The sequence below is a fragment of the Coregonus lavaretus genome, assembly GCF_964263955.1.
Source record: "Coregonus lavaretus genome assembly, chromosome: 8".
Classification (NCBI taxonomy): domain Eukaryota; kingdom Metazoa; phylum Chordata; class Actinopteri; order Salmoniformes; family Salmonidae; genus Coregonus; species Coregonus lavaretus.
Window position 1 is genome coordinate 45,096,903 of NC_139995.1, and position 17,994 is coordinate 45,114,896.

A 17,994-nucleotide genomic window follows, 5' to 3' on the forward strand; every position below is an offset into this window, starting at 1 on the left:
CTATGGGGTTCTTGAAATAACCATTTGGGGGCCAATTTCAATGCCAAGAACCCTAAGGTTCTTCAAAGAACTTTGAGGATCTTAGAAGAACCCTTGCTGAACCCATAATTTTTTGAGCGTACCCTTTGGAATGACTTCGATAGCAACAGTGAATCTATTAAGTGTAGATTTCTCAACAATATTTCTCACGATAGCACATTGGTAATGGTCAGTGACAAATATAAAAACTAAGCAGGGCTGGGGTTGGTTAAAACCCAGGATGGGAGACCAATGGGATAGCTGTAGATAGATCAGCTCTCCAGTATGAGGTGCAGCCCAGCCTATTGTTATTGTCTTATAGTGGAGATTACGTTGAAGATCTGACTTTGTTTCAAAAGGTACAAATTCAACACATTTATACAAGGTTTGTCTATGTTGAAAATTGTATACCATGATGACATAATCCTGTGGTTGAAATTTTACCCTCAAAACATCAGTTCACGTTGAAGATGTTTTTCAAATCCAATGTATTTTCCATGTAGATTCCACGTCACAATACATTGCCAAATTATGTTGAAACAACGTTGATTTAACCAGTTTCTGCCCAGTGGGATGTTCTCTCTGCCTCTGTCATATTGCTTCTCTAGTCCAAGTTTACACCCCAAATGGCACCCTATTTCCTAAAGTAGTGCATTACTTGACCAAAAGCACTATATACTGTAGAGAATAGGGTGCCATTTGGGATGGGCCCCACATCTCCAGCACAAATGCACACTGAACACATTGTAACCAATCTCTGCAGTGTTTATTGACTTATATCAGCAACACATGCTGAGTTGTTCTGTTGTGTGCAGATTTCACAGTGGTGTTCCTCAACCTTTGGTCCGTGGACTGGTTTACCCCTATCTAACCCCATAAATGAGAAGGTTTACGGGAAACCCATTCCCTCATCTGAAGTCAGGTTAACACTATTGATCCATTCTCACTTCTCTTAAAGTTTGACCTCTTGTTACCATCTTACATATTGAATATGAATCTCCTATGGGACATAAGGCTTCAATGAGCTCCTTCCACCACTCTTTGTCCTAGGCCACGTGTTGTGCCTCGCCCCAAGAAAGGTTAATCTTGGCCAGCTCATCCGTCACAGTTTTGCACCAGGTAGTTATAGACCTACCAGGGTTGCTTGCCCTGGTGGAGTCCACCTTAGGGACATTTTTGGGATGTGATCATGCACTTCCTCCTTCCTGTAGAGTTTGTGGTTAGTGATTTTTTTTGGCCAGAAAATGCATCAAATTCTTCTAAGGCATCCATTATCGGACGCATCCACCCCCACTACGAACGGTAGTGATGGATCGGGGTGGGCCAGTACCGGGGCTGAGGTGAACAGACCCCACTGTCTACTGAAGGCCAGGTCAGCCTCAGCAGACCAGCGGAGCCGGGACGGCCTACCCTTCAACAAGGAGGTAATGGGAGCTGCGACCTTGCCAAAGCCCCGAATAAACCTCCGATAGTAGTTGGCAAAGCCAAGGAAGCGCTGCACCTCCTTAACCGTGGTTGGAGTCGGCCAATTACGCACGGCTTAAATGCGATCTCCCTCCATCTCCACACCTGAGATAGTAATGCGGTATCTGAGGAAGGAGACTGACTGCTGGAAAAACTCACAATTTTCTGCCTTGGCATAAAGGTTATTCTCCAGCAGTCGGACCAGTACCTTGCGAACCAGGGACACATGCTCGGACGCGTAGCAGAATACACCAGGATGTCATCGATGTAGACCACCACACCGCGACCAAGCATGTCCCGAAACACCTCGTTCACAAAGGACTGGAAGACGGATGGAGCATTCATCAAACCGTAGGGCATCACCAGGTATTCATAATGCCCCGAGGTTGTGCTGAATGCTGTTTTCCACTCATCCCCTTCCCGAATACGCACCAGGTTGTAGGCACTCCTGAGATCTAATTTGGTGAAGAAGCGGCCCCATGCATTGACGCAATCACTGAAGGAATGAGGGGAAGAGGATAACTAAATCGTATCGTCACCTTGTTCAGTGGTCGATAATCAATGCACGGGCGTAAACCGCCATCTTTCTTCTTCACAAAGAAGAAACTAGAGGAAGCAGGTGAAGTGGAGGGACGTATATACCCCTGGCCCAGGGACTCAGGGACTCGGTGACGTATGTCTCCATAGCCTCCGTTTCAGCCTGCGACAGGGGATACACATGACTCCTGGGAGGTACAGCGTCTACCCAAGGTTTATCGCGCAATCCCCCTCCCGATGAGGTGGTAATTTAGTCGCCTGCGTCTTGGAAAACACGAGCACCAGATCATGGTATTCGGGGGGAATGCGCACAGTGGGGGTACCGTCTGGACTTTCCACCGTGGTTGCACCAACGGAAACACCTAGACACCTACCCGGACACTCTCGCGACCACCCCGTAAGAACCCTCTGTGGCCATGAGAAATTGGGGTTGTGAAGGGCTAACCACGGGATACCTAATACTACAGGGTAAGCAGGAGATTCAATAATCAAAAAGGTTATCTGCTCAAAATTAGTCTCCTGGGTGATCATGGTGACTGGTACAGTAATCTCCTTAACTAACCCGGACCCTAATGGTCGACTATCAAGGGCTCTAGTGGGGAGTGGAATGGATAGGGGAACCAATGAAATGCCTTGATGGCGTGCAAATGCCCTGTCCATACAGTTCCCAGCAGCGCCTGAATCGACTAGCGCCTTACACTGGGGAACTACCATGTGATCGGGAAAGGAGATAGATAGGGTACAGTGCACCGCAAAAGGTTCTGAACAAGTGTGGGTGTTCGATACCTGGGGTGATGTGTGAGTGCCCTGCCTACCGCCTCCAGACCCAAAAGAACGTTGACTGCGACATGAGGTGTATTGTCCCTTCGTGCCACCAGAGTGGCACTGTCCTCCTCCGCTCTCTCGACCGGCGGCTCCACCCAGCTCCATCTGCTCAGGATCCGAGTCATCTGGGGTGGGAACGGGCAGACCCCTACCAGGACATCCTCTGGCTGCCAGCAGATTGTCCAGCTGGACGGCCATGTCCACCAGTTGGGAGAACGATAGCATGGCATCCCGGCAGGCTAGCTCCCGTCGGACGTCCTCCCGTCGGTGGCACCGGAAATGGTCGATCAGGGCCCGCTCGTTCCACCCGGACCCTGCTGCAAGCATCCGGAACTCCAGCGCATAGTCCTGTGCGGTCCTCGTCCCCTGCCTCAGCTGGACCAGCCGCTCGCCCGCCTCTCAACCCTTGGGCGGGTGATCGAAAACCGCCCGAAAGAGGCGAGCAAACTCCCTGTAGTCCTCCAACGCGGCGCCTCCTTCGTTCCACACCGCGCTGGCCCACTCTAGGGCTTTCCCACAGAGGCAGGAAACGAGGACGGATACCTTCTCCTGCTCCAATGGCGCCGGCCTGATGCTGTAGAAATACAGCTCCAGTTGGAGAAGGAATCCTTTACAGCGCGCTGCCGTCCCATCAAACGCCGGTGGCCGGGATATCTCCGGATGCTGGGGTGTAGGTGGCTGGATCTGGTTGGCCAGTTGGTCTCGACAGATCGGGTCCTCTCCTCTCCAGGCGTTGGACGACCTGAAGAACCCGATCCATTGTTTCCCCTAAGCTGGCCAGCATCGTGGAATGCTCCTGGACCCTTGCCACGACTCCAGGTATGCGGTCTTCTCCTGCTGACTCCATATCAGCGGGTGAGTGATTCTGTAGTGAATGATGGACGGAGTCAGGCGCTGGAATAAAATAACCGGATGCAGATTTATTCCTTCCAGACATACAATGCGCCTACAACGGCAAGCGAAACAGGTACAGGGGAAACAATCCTCTCTGACCAAACACATTCTCAGAAAATACAATAAATGTAATGACACAGGGGAAAATCAACCCTGGCAAAATAAATGAGAGAGTATCTCAACCGAGCTACTCTCCTCCCACATAGAACAATCACTCACAAAGACAAGGGGGCAGAGGGAACACTTATACACAGACTAATTAGGGGATGAGCACCAGGTGTGTGTGATTGACAAGACAAGACAAGTGGAGTGATGAGAATGGGAGCGGCAGTAGCTAGTAAGCCGGTGACGACGAACGCCGAAACCTTCCCGAACAAGGAGGGGAGGCAGCCTCGGCGGAAGTCGTGACAGTAAGCATTGTTCTATAATGTTTCGCAGTGCAAAGATCTGGTCCATAGATCCACTTTCTTTCCAGAGTCATGTCAATGGCTGCTTCCATGCATTGAGGAAAACTCTGCATAAAACCTTGCTTGCTATGAACAGTAAGTTAATTCCTCGCCAGTTATCACAGTTCTTGAGAACGCCTTTTTGGTGGAATTTTCACTATGAGGCCTTTCGACCAGTCATCAGGAATGGTGTCACTCTACCAGATGTTTTTAATGAGGTCGGTCAGAACTTTAGTAGTTGTTGTGATGTCTCCCTTCAGCATCTCAGCATGGCTTGAGTTTATGGCACATGCCTTGCCGCTCTTCAGACTTTTGATGGCGGTTCTAACCTTGGCCACATTAGGAGGACTGGTGTCAATGTCAAAGACATTATCAGTTGTTGGGAGATTGGCTAGCTGTTCTGGGTCAGGAAGGTTGAACACCTTTTGAAAGTGTTGGACCTATCTGGCTGCTTTCTCACGCTCAGAGCTAATGGTGTTACCGTTCTTGTCTTTCACAGGAGCAGATTGATTGGTGTTTTTGCCTACAGAGACGCTTGTTGATCTTGTATACAGCGCCCAGGTCTCCCAGGGCTGCAGCTTTCTCCGCCGCACTTGCCAGTCTTTCAACAAAGGCCTTCTTGTGACTCCTGGCACAGCACTCCTGTTTACTTCTTTGACCTTGCTTTTGTAGGCTACCTGGGGCTGTTCCTGAAGCCTTGGTTATTTGGTGATTAGTAGTCCTACGATCAGTTGTTTCCTCACCTCAATTTTCTATGGAACGCCGTTTGGATCTCTGCATGTAAAAAAAGGTACATGGCAGAAAACACTATTTGGCGCGTCAAATAAGCTTTTAATTTGACTCGTCAAATAACAAAATTCTATTACAGAATGTTGTATGCATTGAATGTGCATGCGCAAACCAAGCTCCACCACTACAGTCAGTCAGTATAAGCCATTATTTGTTCGACCGAATGGGAAAACAGCTGTGTGAGCATTTGAAATAAGATCAGGATCAAACGAGCAGGATAAAAAAAAAAATACTTGGTAGTCCAACATTATCCCTGACATGCAACCATCCAGGGAAGAAAGGATGGTGATCCTGCTGCTTCTGCCTGCCAGTCAGCCACATCTCAAGCAGTTGCACCTGATTCATCCTAGCTAGTCAAAATACAGAATAATCAACCATTCTGTTAACACTGATGACAGTTTGGAAACTGGAGGTGGCTGTCTCTCTACTAAATTGACTTCAGTTTGCATTATGACAAAGTCACTCACAAATATCTTTGATACAGATGTTATTAGCAAATTTGTACCTAGCTAGCACCAATGCAACCAGCCTGAAAACAACCCTTATGAGAAGATTGTAGTTCAAGTGCAGAATAACTGCATTATGCTACAAATACTGCATCCAAAATAACATTTTTTTTTCACTGCAGTAATTTTGCAGTGTAACTCCACTTATTCAAAATACCACAGTCGACTGCAATAATTGCACTTTTACTGCAGTTTCAAATTGGAAGTGAATGACCAGAAACTGCAATAATTTTCAATATTCTTAGCAATGATTTAGGAATACATGACTAAGTATTAGCTAGGCAGCGACTTGTTGTTCTCCTATCGAAATCAAACTTCAGTTCATGAAAATAACTAGCTAGCTAGCTAGATAACTAACTAAACAAGCTAGCCAGCTACTTAGCTCTGTTGCACCAAGCTAATGTTATAAGCAGATAGCTAGCTTCATCTAGTGTGGGTTGATTGGACACGGTCCGACCATCATCAACCAGATACAAAACTGTCTTATAAATTAAGGGTATTTTAGCTACTGAAACAGTTGATGTCATTTTGCTATGTTTTTGGGGGAGAATATTGTTTGCATCCATCAGCTAGCTAGCTTTTCTCCTGACCAGCACTGTCCTAAAGCTTGGGGAAGTGTGTGTCTGCCTTGTGCAGCAGCGGCATGTGCATGAGACAAAACACTACCAGCATCATAGCATACGAATTGGTGAATTACTGTGACATATGAAATACAAGTAATAGTGTAATCAATGTGTGATAACTATGTAAAAAGAATGTATGAACGTGTTCAATTATTATGTGACCTGTAGTGATATTCAGGTCCTGATTGGTCAACAAGCTTATTTGACACGTTAAGTAGTGTTATTTGACGTGTATCTTTTTTGACAAGTCACAAATGGCATTCCATAATTTTCTGCCATGTTCCAGCAGACTTCCCATAATCAGTGTCCAGCAGACTTCCCATAAGCAGTGATTTGATCACCGGAAATAAAATAAAAGGAAGGGTGGTGTGGGCACAGAGTTTATAAACCCAAAGGCACAACAACTCGAGACTTCAGGGAATGCTTGCGAAACAGACCAAACAGACCAGGCAGGGGTTTGGGGTTTGACAAGTCAATGAGAGAAGTGAAAAATTCATCCTTAGTTGTTAATGTTCTCGAAATCTAAAGGCACAACCTAGATTCGAGCAAATATCTTAAGTAGTTGAACATGTTATTACTCTGACCGTTAGATATGACAATGTTTTTCTACACATTGCTAGACATCGCCTACAAGTGTAATCGGGGATTTCTATTGGAAAAGCAGTTTTAGCCTATCGTCATACTGTACTCTCTTTGGTGTGGGGGTGTAGTGTTCAGTGGAATGAGGAGAGGTATAGTTGATCACCCCTCCCCGCCCACTTCTTAGAGAGATACAGTGCATTCGGAAAGTATTCAGACACCTTGACTTTTTCCAAATTTTGTTACATTACAGCCTTATTCTAAAATTGATTAAATCGTTTTTTTCCCTCATCAATCTAAACACAGTACCCCATGACAAAGCAAAAACAGTTTTTTAATAAAATAAACAAGATATCACATTTACATAAGTATTCAGACCTTTTACTCAGTACTTTGTTGAAGCAGCTTTGGCAGCGATTACAGCCTTGAGTCTTCTTGGGTATGACGATACAAGCCACTCCTCAGTAAAAGGCACATGTATTTGGGGAGTTTGTCACATTCTTCTCTGCAGATCCTCTCAAGCTCTGTCAGGTTGGATGGGGAGCGTCGCTGCACAGCTATTTTCAGGTCTCTCCAGAGATGTTCGATCGGGTTCAAGTCCGAACTCTGGCTGGGCCACTCAAGGAAATTCAGAGACTTGTCCCGAAGCCACTCCTGCATTGTCTTGGCTGTGTGCTTAGGGTCATTGTTCTGTTGGAAGGTGAACCTTCGCCCCAGTCTGAGGTCCTGAGCACTCTGGAGCTGGTTTTCATCAAGGATCTCTCTGTACTTTGCTCCGTTCATCTTTCCCTCAATCCTGACTAGTCTCCCAGTCCCTGCCGCTGAAAAATACACCCACAGCATGATTGCTGCCACCACCATGCTTCACCGTAGGGATGATGCCAGACGTCCTCCAGACGTGACGCTTGGCATTCAGGCCACAGAGTTCAATCTTTGTTTCATCAGACCAGAGAATCTTGTTTCTCATGGTCTGAGAGTCCTTTAGGTGCCTTTTGGCAAACTCCAAGCGGGGTGTCTTGTGCATTTTACTGAGGAGTGGCTTCCGTCTGGTCACTCTACCATAAAGGCCTGACTAGTGGAGTGCTGCAGAGATGGTTGTCATTCTGGAAGGTTCTCCCATCTCCACAGAGGAACTCTGGAGCTCTGTCATTGGGTTCTTGGTCACCTTCCTGACCAAGGCCCTTCTCCCCCAATTCTTCAGTTTGGCTGAGCAGCCAGCTCTAGGAAGAGTCTTGGTGGTTCCAAACTTCTTCCATTTAAGAATGATGGAGGCCACTGTGTTCTTGGGGACCTTCAATGCTGCAGAAATGTTCTTGTACCCTTCCCCAGATCTGTGCCTCGACACATTTACATTTACATTTTAGTCATTTAGCAGACGCTCTTATCCAGAGCGACTTACAGTTAGTGAGTGCATAATTTTTTTTATACTGGCCCCCCGTGGGAATCGAACCCACAACCCTGGCGTTGCAAACACCATGCTCTACCAACTGAGCTACATCCCTGCCGGCCATTCCCTCCCCTACCCTGGACGACGCTGGGCCAATTGTGCGCCGCCCCATGGGTCTCCCGGTCACGTCCGGCTACGACAGAGCCTGGATTTGAACCAGAATCTCTAGTGGCACAGCTAGCACTGCGATGCAGTGCCTTAGACCACTGCACCACTCGGGAGACCACTGCGCCACAATCCTGTCTCTGAGCTCTATGGACAATTCCTTCAACTTCATGGCTTGTTTTTTGCTCTGACGTGCACTGTCAACTGTGGGACCTTATATAGACCGGTGTGTGCCTTTCCAAATCATGTCCAATCAATTGAATTTACCACAGGTGGACTCCAATAAAGTTGTAGAAACATCTCAAGGATGATCAATGGAAACAGGATGCACCTGAGCTCAATTTCGAGTCTCATAGCAAATGGTCTGAATACTTATGTAAATAAGGTATTTCTTTTTCATATTTGTAATACATTTGCAAACATATCTACAAATCTGATTTTGCTTTGTCATTAGGGGGTATTGTTTGTAGATTGATGAGAAAAACAATTAATTTAATCAATTTTAGAATTTTAGAATAAGGTCCTCTGTAGCTCAGCTGGTAGAGCACGGCGCTTGTAACGCCAAGGTAGTGGGTTTGATCCCCGGGACCACCCATACACAAAAAAAAATGTATGCACGCATGACTGTAAGTCGCTTTGGATAATGCTAGTTAGCATTGGCTCGCGAAACTATCTCTAACGTCCCTCAATCACTTTGCCATACCCTAGGTTTAGCTGAAATGACGCCCCTGCTCTCTGGTTGCTGGCCAATAGCACACTGTGCTCCTCTTTAAAAGGCTGTGTGTGTTTTATGGGGCTTCATTTCTGCTGAGGTCATGATGGAGGGAGTCACAGTACGAGTCGGCCTCATTGGACTGCTACTGGCCTGCGTTACCACGGCACCGAACAATAAGGTAGGGTCACACACAGGACAAAGGGTCAGAAGGGGGAGGGCACTCTGTCAGGGATGATAATGTGTTTTGTTGTGTTGATTAGCATGCATGTGATTGTGACTTTGTGTGTGCGTGGTTACATCCGCTCAGATGTGTCTTTTGACCACAGTTTTGGATGCGCAGAGAGCACAAGGTAGGCGAGCTCAAGATCCCCTAAAGTGTTAGGGGTTAGATTGAGCTATAGTCCTGGTTGCTGTTTCCCTTCGCTGTCCTATCAGCCCCAAACACCATGTCTCCTTGCTAGACAAACAGCAACATGTTATCATATCACGTCTGGGGTGAAGGACCAACTGGTCAACGCTTTTTTCTCTTTTGAGAGTGCATTAGTCTAGAGGGCAGTCAAACAAAAAGTAGGTGTAACCAGTCCGAGCCCAATCAGGTTTCAGATATACTCATCTTGAATTCTACTGGTTATTATTTATGCGTAAATGGTGCGATTGCTTGTGTGTGTGTGTGGTGTGTGTGTGACTGAGTGAGTGAGTGAGTGAGTGAGTGAGTGAGTGAGTGAGTGTGTGTGTGTGTGTGTGTGTGTGTGTGTGTGTGTGTGTGTGTGTGTGTGTGTGTGTGTGTGTGTGTGTGTGTGTGTGTGTGTGTGTGTGTGTGTGTGTGTGTGTGTGTGTGTGTGTGTGTGTACAGATGCAGTCTTGTTTTCTGGGCAGGTCATGCCTCAGCATGCCACAGTATTATGGAGGGTTATCAGAGCTAATTCTAAAATGCAACTCTTAAATGCTAAATTGGGATGCAAAAATTATTAATGCAATCATGAAATGCTAACAGACTGCATCTGTGTTAAAATGTTGTCTGATAGTAAACAGTGTTGATGGTGTTTCCTGATCATTTATAGAACAGGGACTGGGACATCTACAGCTTTCACGTCAACTCCACAGTGACCAGTCGCTATGCAACCACTACCATCACCAGCCGAGTGGCCAATCGGATCGACCAGTCACAGGAAATAGAATTCCATGTCAAAATTCCCAAGACGGCCTTCATCAGTACATTCAAAATGTGGGTCGACATGAATGTATCCCTATTGAGCAGATATCTCTACTGTCTTACATATAGCTTACACAAATGTTTGCATATAGACCTGTAAAAAAAACCTCTCTCTTCCTCAGGACCATTGATGGGCAGACGTATGATGGGGTTGTGAAACAGAAGGAGGAGGCTCAGCAGCAGTACACTCAGGCAGTGTCTCGTGGCCAAAGTGCTGGCATAGTCAGGTGTGTGTGGGTGTGTGTGCAGGGCCGGCCCTAGCCAATAAGCGACATAAGCGGCCACTTGTTTGTGGAACTCAGTCAGGGTCTCAACCTGCTGTTGAGAGTTAGAATAGTATAATACACGAGGTTCAATTTTAAAAAATGGTAGTGCATCAGCAGTTTTCCTAATGTTATGTAAGTCACTGATAGTCACTCAATTACCCATAGGGGTCAGTGGTGTAGTGGAGGGAAAATGCAAGTAAACACAGTTTACCCACCTTTTGAGGAAAAATGCGTTGAAAGTATAGGGAGCGTTACTTTTTTCGCTGCGACCGGCAATCAGAGTTTACCCACCTATCTTTTTTACCACTACATCACTGATAGGGGTATACTACAAAGCAGGATCAATGAGTTAGCCAGCTAATTTACCTAAATAATCTGAAATATATATACACTACCAGTCAAAAGTTTGGACACACCTACTCATTCAAGGGGTTTTCTTTGTTTTTACTATTTTTTACATTGTAGAATAATAGTGAAGACATCAAAACTATAAAATAACACATATGGAATCATGTAGTAACCAAAAAAGTGTTAAACAAATCAAAATCTATTTTATATTTGAGATTCTTCAAATAGCCACCCTTTGCCTTGATGACAGCTTTTTTACACTCTTGGCATTCTCTCAACCAGCTTCAGGAGGTAGTAATCTGGAATGCATTTCAATTAACAGGTGTGCCTTCTTAAAAGTTAATGTGTGGAATGTCTTTCCTTCTTAATGCGTTTGAGCCAATCAGTTGTGTTGTGACAAGGTAGGGGGGTATACAGAAGATAGCCCTATTTGGTAAAAGACCAAGTCCATATTATGGCAAGAACAGCTCAAATAAGCAAAGAGAAACAACAGTCCATTATTACTTTAAGACATGAAGGTCGGTCAATATGGCAAATGTCAAGAACTTTGAAAGTTTCTTCAAGTGCAGTTGCAAAAACCTTCAAGCACTATGATGAAAGTGGCTCTCATGAGGACCGCCACAGGAATGGAAGACCCAGAGTTACCTCTGATGCAGAGGATAAGTTCATTAGAGTTACCAGTCTCAGAAATTGCAGCCCAAATAAATGCTTCACAGAGTTCAAGTAACAGACACATCTCAACATCAACTGTTCAGAGGAGACTGTGTGAATCAGGCCTTCATGATCGAATTGCTGCAAAGAAACCACTACTAAAGGACACCAATAAGAAGAAGAGACTTGCTTGGGCCAAGAAACACGAGCAATGGACATCAGACCGGTGGAAATGTGTCCTTTGGTCTGGAGTCCAAATTGGAGATTTTTGGTTCCAACCGACATGGCTTTATGAGACAAGGTGTGGGTGAACGGATGATCTCCGCATGTGTGGTTCCCACTGTAAAGCATGGAGGAGGAGGTGTTATGGTGTGGGGGTGCTTTGCTGGTGACACTGTCTGTGATTTATTTAGAATTCAAGGCACACTTAACCAGCATGGCTACCACAGCATTCTGCAGTCATACGCCATCCCATCTGGTTTGGGCTTAGTGGGACTATCATTTGGTTTTCAACAGGACAATGACCCAACACACCTCCAGGCTGTGTAAGGGCTATTTTACCAAGAAAGAGAGTGATGGAGTGCTGCATCAGATGACCTGGCCTCCACAATCCCCCGACCTCAACCCAATTGAGATGGTTTGGGATGAGTCGGACGGCAGAGTGAAGGAAAAGCAGCCAACAAGTGTTTAGCATATGTGGGAACTCCTTCAAGACTGTTGGAAAAGTATTCCAGGTGAAGCTGGTTGAGAGAATGCCAGGAGTGTGCAAAGCTGTCATCAAGGCAAGGGTGGCTATTTGAAGAATCTCAAAAATAAAATATATTTTGATTTGTTTAACACTTTTTTGGTTGCTACATGATTCCATATGTGTTATTTCATAGTTTTGATCTCTTCACTATTATTCTACAATGTAGAAAATAGTCAAAGTAAAGAAAACCCCTTGAATGAGTAGGTGTGTCCAAACTTTTGACTGGTACTGTATATACCGTTTAGATAAGCTTGAAATTGGCATGTTCTAAGTGACCGAACAACGAAAAACACATATATAAGTTTAGCTTGCTTAATTAACCAGAAAATGAATAGTTATTTGTGGTTGTTTAGCAAAGTTAACTGGCTAACTCATTGATGCTGCTTTGTAGTATACCCCTCATGTCAGCTCAAATGTTTTAGATTACTGGCTAGACAAACTAACCTAGCAATCTAAACCTTGTAGGACTGTAATCATGGCCAAATTTCTGACCAGGCACGCAGGGCATGTGCCTAGGGGCCTTGATCTCCAGGAGCCCTGACCTCCAGGGTCCCCCATTTATTTTGTTAGTCTCTCTAACTCAAATATTATATGAACATGGCATAAGTCATGGCAACATGTGCAGAATTGTTGGAAATTAGCTTTAAAATGACAATCTCTCTACCCCATCGTAAAAATGTGTAGAATTGCAGGACATTCATTTTAAAACAGCAAAATGTTCTCTTAGCCCCATGGCAAAATGTGTGACATTACAGAAAATGTGATTTAAAACTGCAACATTTTCTTTAAGACCAATGGCAAAAATGTGTAGAATTTCACGAAATGAACTTTAAAACTGCAGATTTTTCTCTCCGCTGCCGAAGGGGCCCCTCTGTGTATCTCTGTCTAGTATCTACAATATGTGTGTGTTGATGTTTGCTAGACTGTCTCTTTATGTCTCCTCAGTTCTGTGGGGAGGACCCTTGAGGAGTTTAAGACGTCTGTGACTGTGGCCGCGCTCAGTAAGGTGACCTTTGAACTGACCTATGAGGAGCTGCTGAAACGCCGACTGGGCAAGTACGAACTGCTGATCCATGCTCGACCCATGCAGCCTGTCGCTGACTTCAAGGTGAGAGAGAGAGAGAGAGAGAGAGAGAGAGAGAGAGAGAGAGAGAGAGAGAGAGAGAGAGAGAGAGAGAGAGAGAGAGAGAGAGAGAGAGAGAGAGAGAGCACACATTGATTGATGAGTTATTAGCATTATCAAGGCATGTATTCAGGAACAGTAATACTCCTCCTAGTGAATGTATGTTTGATGTTGATGTTATGTTTTCTTTCTCTTCCTTATGGCCAGATTGACGTGTACATCAATGAGCGACCAGGCATTAACTTCCTGGACATAAAAGGAGGGCTGAGCACCAAAGCGCTGGCTAATGCCATCACCAAAACACACGCTTCTAGTGAGGTAATGTCCACACCAGAGTCATGTAGAGCTAACCAAAATGGCAAGTCCAGTCAATACATAACATATATCACATTAAGATGAGCTAGGGGGATTGCCACCTTCAAAAAGATGTAGACATGCATAATTTCAAAACCTATTCTTCGCACCACAGTGATTTTCACATCTCTGTGCATGTTAACGCTAATAAGAATTAGCTCATGCTAAAGAGTTAAGCTAAAGCAGGCTGTGTTTTTAAAAGCAGAAGCCTAAACTACCACCCTCTCCCCAGGCCTGGGTACATTTCTACCCCAGCAAGGAGCAGCAGAGCCAGTGTGACAGCTGTGGAGAGCAGGGCCTGAACGGAGACCTGGTCATTGTCTATGACGTCTACAGGAACACGTCCATGGGAGATCTCAAGGTACACTTCTTCCACCCTCTTCCTGTCATTCATTTCTTCATCTCTACCCTGTCTTTTCATCACCATCTCTGATTCTCTCTTCAGGAGTCAAAAGGGTATTTTGTCCATCACTTTGCTCCCAGTGACCTACCACGCATACCAAAGAATGTAGTCTTCATCATCGATCGGAGTGGCTCTATGCATGGCAGGAAAATGGAGCAGGTTTGTTGTGTTGCCTGCTGTAATGACGCTAAAGGCTTAACGATTTATCAATGTACACATACACCACATATTCCTATTCAATGCATGGGACAATTAATATTTATTGATTGGTTGATTGCATTTTGATGCACTGTGATCTGTCAGACCCGTGAGGCCTTGTTGAAGATCCTGGTAGACCTGGCAGATGATGACCACTTTGGCCTAATCACCTTCGACTACTCTGTGTCTACCTGGAAGAAGGAGCTGCTGCCGGCCAACCAGGAAAACCTGGAGGCTGCCAAGAGCTTTGCACGGCACATTCACGACAGAGGAGGTACAATTATTATTTACTTACTTGATCCTCTTCCCTATTTTCAATGGTTTCCAAAGCCAACAGTACAATTACAGTGTATCACAATTTTGTAAGTCTTAAAAGCTGTGTTTACACAGGCAGCCCAATTCAGATCCAATTCATTTTTCTTAATGTTTAAACAGCGATAACCACATGGAATCTCATCATTTAACTTCTGATTTATACCAACTGCATATGTAGACGCTCAGATCAGATTTTTTTAAACTGAAGTGGGTTTTTTGTACATGACCTGCCGTTACCATGACCCTGTAGCTCAGTTGGTAGAGCATGGCGCTTGCAACGCCTGGGTTGTGGGTTAGTTTCCCACGGGGGGCCAGTATGAAAATGTATGCACTCACTAACTGTAAGTCGCTCTGGATAAGAGCGTCTGCTAAATGACTAAAATGTCAAATGTAAACCACCCCAAAATGTTTAAAGGAAGAGTTACTAGAAATGGACAGTAAACAAAAAACATTGGATATATAAAGAAAATCACATTTGGGTTCTTAGGGTGGCTGTGTAAATACAACCAAAGTGCACAAAAGGGTAAAATAATGGGAGATATGAACAATAGTTTAGTCAGTGACAACAGGAGCTAATACATAGATGTATTGTCCTCTCTCTTCTCTTCTTAGCCACCGACATCAATGCTGCTGTGTTGGAGGGCACAGCCATGCTGAAACGAAACCCACGAGAGGGCTCAGCCTCCCTCCTCATACTACTCACTGATGGAGACCCAACCACAGGTACACACACACACACACACACACACACACACACGGACACACACACACACACACACACACACACACACACACACAATGAAAGGCAATCTCACTTTCCTCAGGTGAGACCAACCTGGAAAAGATCCACAAGAATGTAAAGGAAGCCATTGGTAAGAAATTCCCTCTCTACTGTCTCGGCTTTGGAATGGATGTCAACTTTGAGTTCCTGGAGAAGATGGCACTGGAGAACAGCGGTGTGGGACGCAGAATATATGAGGACTCTGATGCTGCTCTGCAGCTGCAGGTAAGGGAACACACACTGTGAGGCAGTGTATTCACACTACAGTCCCTGCACTACAATGGATTTGAATTATTTCTTACATACTGTTTCTCAACAAAATTCATAAAACACTAATGATCAAAAATGGTCCCAAATTAATTATCTGGAATATTAAAGGGCCGAACCAACCTTTAAAGTGCAATAAGATCGTATCTCATCGAAGTAGGCTTGACTGTTGTTTCCTGATTTCCTAAATGTAGATTATGTGAGAAGAAACTAGGGGGAGCAGGGGCCGGGACTAATGGCCTCTGGACATTTACATTTTAGTCATTTAGCAGACGCTCTTATCCAGAGTGATTTACAGGAGCAATTAGGGTTAAGTGCCTTACTCAAGGGCACATTGACAGATTTTTCACCTAGTTGGATCTGGGATTCGAACCAGCAACTCGGTTACTGGCCCAACGCTCTTAACCGCTAGGCTGACTGTACTGTATGATTGACAGGGCTTTTATGAAGAGGTGGCCACACCCTTATTGACGGATGTGCAGATGGTGTATGTGGGTGGGGCTAACCTGACCCAGACCAACTTCAGCCAGTACTACAACGGCTCCGAGATCGTGGTGTCTGGTCAGATCACCGACAACAACATAGAGACGTTCACTGCAGAGGTCATAGCCATATCGGTGAGGTCACCTCTACTCAGCCTCCTTCACCAGTTCATAGGTCAGATCACTCCACACTGTCCTGTTCCTTGTTTTGTATGTTCTTTTGATTTTGAAAGCAATACAAAATTAAATGTTGATAAAAATATCACCCCATATGAGTACTTTAGAGATAGTTCAGCCAAATATAAAAATATACAATAAAGTCAATGTTTAGTATTGTGATGTAAGGATGCCTTGATTATTTCAGAAAAACAATAAGGTGATGTACTCTGAGACAATACCAACGAAGGAGCCCATTGAAACCAGGTCTGACAACCACATCCAGAGGCTTTGGGCCTACCTCACTGTTAAGCAGCTACTGGAAAAAGAGTGAGTCTGCTTTGCATGGCATTGCGTCTGTGATTGGGTGTGTTTACACCTGTGTCTATGCAGGTCTCCATCTGAGTTGTTCTATTATTAAATTGAAAGATACTGATCTAATGAATTTTCCTCTGAAAAATGTTGGCCCCACTTTTGATGTCACTACCAAAACACACACATTAAAAGACTGTAGAATGAATGTGCCTTAAGCCACACCCCTACAATTAAAATCAGAAAATGGGATTGCAACCCCCATTTTAAGAAAATCAGTGAACAAGTTAGTAAATCTTCATGTATTTCTAAGAAGTGCCAATACCAAACATATAATACTTTAAATATATAAAGTTTGGTTTTGGGACTAAACTAAAATGTTTTTTGGGGGATATACATTTGTCCAAAGGATATTCTAGCCATTGGGATTCATTAAAGTCCAAAATAAGTCTATTGACACTGTTTTTCTTTACATTGATTGAAAAAAAACATCTGATATGATGATCTACACTGCTCAAAAAAATAATGGGAACACTAAAATAACACATCCTAGATCTGAATGAATGAAATAATCTTATTAAATACATTTTTCTTTACATAGTTGAATGTGCTGACAACAAAATCACACAAAAATTATCAATGGAAATCAAATTTATCAACCCATGGAGGTCTGGATTTGGAGTCACCCTCAAAATTAAAGTGGAAAACCACACTACAGGCTGATCCAACTTTGATGTAATGTCCTTAAAACAAGTCAAAATGAGGCTCAGTAGTGTGAGTGGCCTCCACGTGCCTGTATGACCTCCCTACAATGCCTGGACATGCTCCTGATGAGGTGGCGGATGGTCTCCTGAGGGATCTCCTCCCAGACCTGGACTAAAGCATCCGCCAACTCCTGGACAGTCTGTGGTGCAACGTGGCGTTGGTGGATGGAGCGAGACATGATGTCCCAGATGTGCTCAATTGGATTCAGGTCTGGGGAACGGGCGGGCCAGTCCATAGCATCAATGCCTTCCTCTTGCAGGAACTGCTGACACACTCCAGCCACATGATGTCTAGCATTGTCTTACATTAGGAGGAACCCAGGGCCAACCACACCAGCATATGGTCTCACAAGGGGTCTAAGGATCTCATCTCGGTACCTAATGGCAGTCAGGCTACCTCTGGCGAGCACATGGAGGGCTGTGCGGCCCCCCAAAGAAATGCCACCCCACACCATGACTGACCCAGAGCCAAACTGGTCATGCTGGAGGATGTTGCAGGCAGTAGAACGTTCTCCACGGCGTCTGTCACGTCTGTCACGTGCTCAGTGTGAACCTGCTTTCATCTGTGAAGAGCACAGGGCGCCAGTGGTGAATTTGCCAATCTTGGTGTTCTCTGGCAAATGCCAAACGTCCTGCACGGTGTTGGGCTGTAAGCACAACCCCCA

The 17,994-nt window shown here is 44.9% G+C and overlaps 1 protein-coding gene across 1 annotated transcript in view; it reads left to right on the top strand.

Moving 5' to 3' along the window:
• Nucleotides 1-9,017: 9,017 nt before the first annotated feature.
• Nucleotides 9,018-17,994, top strand: part of LOC311134258 (inter-alpha-trypsin inhibitor heavy chain H3-like) — a 48,145-nt gene continuing 39,168 nt past the window's right edge. Inside the window, exons 1-12 of the mRNA XM_084167884.1 lie at nt 9,018-9,126; nt 10,010-10,173; nt 10,284-10,388; nt 13,120-13,282; nt 13,505-13,615; nt 13,884-14,012; nt 14,097-14,213; nt 14,358-14,526; nt 15,180-15,290; nt 15,392-15,573; nt 16,053-16,232; nt 16,462-16,583. Of these exons, the coding sequence (XP_084024010.1) occupies nt 9,049-9,126; nt 10,010-10,173; nt 10,284-10,388; nt 13,120-13,282; nt 13,505-13,615; nt 13,884-14,012; nt 14,097-14,213; nt 14,358-14,526; nt 15,180-15,290; nt 15,392-15,573; nt 16,053-16,232; nt 16,462-16,583 (1,631 nt within the window). The 5' untranslated portion in view covers nt 9,018-9,048. The remainder of the gene's footprint in view (nt 9,127-10,009; nt 10,174-10,283; nt 10,389-13,119; nt 13,283-13,504; nt 13,616-13,883; nt 14,013-14,096; nt 14,214-14,357; nt 14,527-15,179; nt 15,291-15,391; nt 15,574-16,052; nt 16,233-16,461; nt 16,584-17,994) is intronic.